Here is a 5,823-nt window from a genome sequence, read left to right on the forward strand (position 1 = left end):
AACATAAATCTTTTGCTTATGTCACGATTTGACCCTAAATTATATTTGTTTTTCTACTTTTATCCTTGAACTATTATTTTCATCTTGAAAACCAAAATAAAATTAAAGTTACTAATAAGAACATGATACATGACAAATTCTTATCGACACGTATGATTTTTGTAAGTAAAGTAGGCTCATACCATTACTTATACTTATTTTTTTACCAATTTGCTTTTAATTCAATCAAATTGATAACAAATATTGAAATAAAAGGTTAAACTATGTATAGGTCTCTATACTATTCACAAACTTGAAATTTAGTCCCTATACTTTTATTTTAGAAACCCCGTCCTCTACTAAAAAAATCACAAAATGAACCTAAATTTAACAAAATAATTTTAATAATATTAATAATTGGACATGAATTTTGAAATCGAGAAGTAGATAAATTAAATTTTTAGAAATAAAATAGAAGAACTAAATTTCAAATTTACAAAAGGTACAGGGACTTCGAGAAATTTTAAACAAATTAAAAACAAAAAGAAGGTATATTTTATCGAGTTAAATGAATGAGAAAATATTAAAATAAAAGATTAAGGGTTTTTTTTTTCAGTCAAATGAATAAGAAAATATTAGAATAAAAATAACAAAAAAGAAGGAAAGAATGTTTATTATCGTTTGATGAAAAATAATACACGTGTCAAATGATTACAGCATCCATCACATTATCGAAAAGTACAGAAGCAGCGCACGTCTCGGCTTTAGAGTTGGAATAGAAGCAAGTTTCTTCTAGTACTACCAGATATTCCTTGCTTGTCAACATCTCTCTCCCTCTCCCATATATAAATAAGATCGGCGGATTTTGGCAAACGGAGTGAAAGATCGAAATTGGCAGAAGATGAAGGTTTTCGTCAAAACTCTCAAAGGCACTCACTTCAATATCGAAGTCAAACCCGAAGATGCGGTCTCTCTCTCTCTCTCTCTCTCTCTTCCCCCCCCCCTTTCCTGGGATTTTACGTTTTGCTAACTAGGGTTTTCCGTTTTCCCCTATATTTGAACATTTACTAGCGTTCATTTAGGACTGTATTAATTGGACTTATTATGCACGTTGTTGAATTACCATGCCTCAAATGTAAAATCGGAGATCGTGAATTATTTCTTCAATTTTAGTCTCTAATTTATTGGATATGTTGATTTAGCTTGTTGAATAGTCTAGCAACTTCGATTAAGTTTTAGTGGACTGATACTCGTGTAGCTTGAACAGCGGTATCATTTTCTTCCGGTGACAATTAGAAAATAAGTTCTTCCTACGTAATGCTTTTTACTAATTCATTGAAATTAGTGAATAATACTTTGATTTCTGGGCTTCATTTTTGTTGTAGTATTTCATTACCTTGTATCATTGAATATTGATGCATAGATTGCCATGTAATTGCCACTTGTAGTGTGCTAGATTTAGGTTTGAACTGGAGTATACGCAAGCTTTGAACATTGCCATAAGCATCTCATATTTTGCAATGCTCTTTCACTTCTTTTTAATTAGTGTGGCTATCAACACTTGATTAAATGTACAGAAGCTCCTTTTAATAGATCTTCTATAACAAAGGATCAAGTTCTGCATTCTATGGTTACATCTAATCAAGGGGTGTGTTTTTTGAATGATGTGGATTTTCTAACTATATAAATAAGCTATCATTATTTTATTTTTTTTACTACTTTTTATGCCTTTTAAGGTTTAAACACACACACACATGCACCGATATGAAAGAATTGGGATAAAATGCATTTTACATTACTTTGTCACTTGGTATTATACAATTCCGCTGCTAATGCTTGCCAATTCTTTCAGGTTGCAGATGTAAAAAAGAACATAGAAACTGTTCAAGGGGCAGATGTTTATCCTGCTGCACAACAAATGCTTATCTATAAGGGAAAAGTCCTTAAAGATGACACGACACTGGCTGAAAACAGTGTCACTGAAAATAGCTTTATTGTGATCATGTTGACAAAGGTGAGATTGGTTACAATATTCTAATTTTTATGTTTGTAATATTTCATTTAACTCGTTCTAACTTTTCTGATCAAAGTATGCTGACTTTGTCCTAATAAATGCCTAACTGACATCGCTATTTTTCACACTGCTGTTGAACTTGAAAGTTATCTTAGTTATAACTTATGACGGAGTGTTGTATCATTATATTTTTCTTTTGAAACCTGGTTGTTGCTTTCCTTTAGGTGCATCTTATAAATCAATTTGTTGCTAAACTACAAAATTTTCTTTGTTCTACTTCTTGACCTCTTACCTACTTGTATTTGGATCTGAATTTGTTTTTCATGACTGTCATTTTCATACTAATAGTGTCCTTTTTGCTTAAATAAACTAGAATAAGGGTGCATCTGGTGAGGGTTCAACTGCTTCAACTGCTCCTACAAAGAAAGTAAGATTATAATTGTCACCTCTTACTGCTACTTGCATCCATATTAGCTCGTAAGCAGTGATTGTCACCGTACCTTTTTAGCTATATTTCTAAAGGCATTTGCTATTGATATGACGTGAAAAGTGTTGGGGGTTCTGTTTTTGCCATTTTGGTGGATGTTGTTTACTTCAATGCTATGAACTAGAAGTCGAAGTGATAGCTAAGCATCTTGAGCAAATATAATTGAATAGGAGTAAATCATTAAATAAGATTTAGGTAGCAAATGGAATGCTTTTAAGATTTTGGTTGTTCAGATATGGCCCAGGTTTGAGTTTTTTCTTGCCCAACTGCTTTCAATCTTTCACTACTATAAACACAATGCATAATTTGTAGTCTGAGTTGGTGTTATTACCAAATTCGACCACCTTAAATGTTTATGGGTTAGCTACATAGTCTCTTATCCACGTTTCTCAATTTCACAATTGTCTTCCTTTCTCTTTTCCAGTAGCATATCAACATGAAAACAAATGGCCTTTATCCTATTCTCTCCTCATTGACTCCACCTAGAACAATGTAGCTTGAGCAATGAAGTCTCACAAAATCATCATGTGAATTTTGATCTTCAAGTTTCTTTTTGAGTATGAATATAAATGTCTGTTTTCCCCCCACAATACAATCTTTGTAGGCTCCTGAGGCAAGTAGTCTGCCAACAGCTCCAGCACCAGCTTCTACTGCATCTGTTTCAATGTCAGCTATGTAAGTCCTGCTATTCTACACTTTTTGGTCAGATACAGCACCTTTGCAATTGATTAATTGCTTATTATTTTTTTTTCAGGGCTGCACCTGCCACTGAATCTGCTCCTGTTGCTTCAAGTACTCCTCTGTGAGTAACTTATTCTTGATAGTAAATTTCATGCTTCTTATTTGAAGGATGGAAGCTTTTGATTTAATTGAATTGCTTTTAGTAGGAGGGATCTTGTGTTTTTCCTTGTTTTCCTTTGCATACTTGTAATATCTTGAATAATGTTTTTTGGAAACAGGTCAGATTCTGATGTTTATGGCCAAGCAGCATCTAACCTGGTTGCAGGGAGTAACTTAGAGGGAACAATCCAACAAATTCTTGATATGGGTGGAGGGACCTGGGACAGGGACACTGTTGTCCGTGCCCTTCGTGCTGCTTATAATAACCCAGAGAGAGCTGTTGAATATTTGTATTCTGTAAGTACCTTCCTTGTATCCTGAAGAATATGTGCTTTCTTGTGTGCTTCTAGTTGCTGTTGTTTTATTGTTCTCCTTAATGTAGATGTGGGAATAGCCTAATAAGCTGAGCTCATCCTGAGAGGCTTTCTTGGAATGATGATTATGCCATTTTGTCATTTTTAATTTGATGTAATTCTATTTGAAACTTGGCCTTCTCCTTGCCATGATTTATTGGTCGATGATGATTGAATTTCTGCACACCCAAAATATGCCTCCTCTGTTACATTTTGCTGGTCCTTTTTGACTTGGTGGATAAGTGTGCGGGAATTGTGAATTTTCCTTTGATGATAACTCTTTTGAGTTACCCTCCCCCCCAAAAAAAATGTGAACAGGAATGTTGGATTTCTGGTGGGTTTTAATGATATTGTATACTGCACCCTTATCTTTCTTTTCTTCTTTTTTATTTTAAAATATAAAAGCATGCATTTTGTTTCCTAAGCTGCTTCTTGTCATCGTGTCATAAATAATTGTTGCAAATGCTAGGGCATCCCTGAGCAAGCTGAAGCTCCACCTGTGGCCCGTGCTCCTGTAGTTGGGCAAGCCACTAACCCTGCAGCACAACCTCAACAGCCTGCGCAAACGGCAGCTATTCCTACAAGTGGACCAAATGCAAATCCATTAGACCTCTTTCCCCAGGTAAAATTGTCATGCGGTAGACATTTGATAAATTTGATGATGGGCAAATTAACCAGTGACTTGATGGCCTTTTATTGATACAGGGCCTTCCCAACATGGGTGCAAGTGGTGCTGGGGCTGGCACTCTTGATTTTTTACGGAACAGTCCACAGGTCTCTCCCTTTCTTATTTGGTTGTATATGGGCTTGTTAGCATCACTGTTATGTAAATACCTACCTAGAACTACACTCAGTTTGCAATTCTCTTTTCAGTTTCAAGCTTTGCAAGCAATGGTGCAAGCCAACCCACAAATATTGCAGGTAATTCTCTGGTCCCTTGTTTCCCCCCTTCAATCCTAGTGTGTTTTTCATTGTCTTTTCATCTTTTGTTTTTTTACCTTTCACCTTTCCTCAATGTCTCCCTTTTCTATATTTTTGGCAGCCTATGCTTCAAGAGTTGGGGAAACAAAATCCTAATTTAATGAGACTCATTCAAGAGCATCAGGGTGACTTTCTTCGCTTGATCAATGAACCTGCTGAAGGTGGAGAGGGGTGAGTCTTGTTTTCAGTTGCTCATTTCTTGAACTTATATACTGTGTATGTATGTCAAGTGTTTATTTGACATCTCCTGTTGTAAAGAAACATTTTGGGGCAATTAGCTGAGGCGATGCCGCAAGCTGTGCAAGTCACACCTGAGGAACGTGAAGCCATAGAACGGGTATGTCATCTTTTACATAAGGGATGACTTGGATGTGGTCACTATTCTCTGTAATCATGGATTATTTAGCTATCTTCCCCACTGCCTTTGGAAATGCCTTCATTTCCTTGGCCTTTATCTGAGTTATGAGATATGCATCACATCTTTCTTTTAGGCAATGGTTTTACTTTTAGATGATTAATAAACTCAAATTTGTTGCATTGATCTTGTGCCTACAAATACTTTTGTAGTCTCCTTATTCTCTTGTGCATTCCCCATCTCTTGCAGCTTGAAGCAATGGGGTTTGACCGTGCAACTGTGCTCCAAGTTTTCTTTGCGTGCAACAAGAATGAGGAACTTGCAGCCAACTACCTTTTAGATCATATGCATGATTTTCAGGATTGAGCTGGTAAAAGAAATGGCTAGGGAAAGGACAATATCATTTTCTCTTTCGTTCTTTGGGTCCATTGTCATTCATGTCCCCCCTCCCCTCCCCCCAAAACTCTACCGACTTTATTCTTAATCAAGTGATGTAAGTGTTTGGTGTAGAGACAAGGGATGTGAAGATGTTAACTTCATTTTTTTTTTCTTTTTTCTTTTTATTTCCGAAGGACCCATTATTTATAACGTTATATACAAGTTTCTTTCTAAGCTTCTGTGTATTGTACATCGCATTTTATGCTATTATAAGCACTTGCGACAAGGAGCTCCACCCAACTTTCAAGTTTTTCGATCTGTACTCTTCCCTAAAATACCTTGTGCATGAATTTGGTCGCCCGTCAGAATTGTTAAGAGTCGGGGATTAGAACCGTGGAAACAGTATGAATAATACGCAGTGAAATTTTTTGTCGCA

General features: G+C 35.8%; 1 protein-coding gene across 1 annotated transcript; it reads left to right on the forward strand.

The window, feature by feature from the left end:
* The first annotated feature begins 763 nt into the window (after window positions 1-763).
* On the forward strand, window positions 764-5,621 carry LOC105782103 (ubiquitin receptor RAD23c). The gene is made up of 12 exons (XM_012606603.2): window positions 764-946; window positions 1,832-1,993; window positions 2,367-2,420; window positions 3,085-3,155; window positions 3,235-3,282; window positions 3,440-3,617; window positions 4,143-4,295; window positions 4,379-4,447; window positions 4,547-4,594; window positions 4,716-4,825; window positions 4,913-4,991; window positions 5,259-5,621. The coding sequence occupies exons 1-12, from the start codon at window positions 881-883 to the stop codon at window positions 5,373-5,375; spliced, it is 1,155 nt and encodes a 384-aa protein (XP_012462057.1). The 5' UTR covers window positions 764-880; the 3' UTR covers window positions 5,376-5,621.
* Window positions 5,622-5,823: the final 202 nt, after the last annotated feature.

The sequence above is a fragment of the Gossypium raimondii genome, chromosome 13 (assembly GCF_025698545.1).
Source record: "Gossypium raimondii isolate GPD5lz chromosome 13, ASM2569854v1, whole genome shotgun sequence".
Taxonomy (NCBI): domain Eukaryota; kingdom Viridiplantae; phylum Streptophyta; class Magnoliopsida; order Malvales; family Malvaceae; genus Gossypium; species Gossypium raimondii.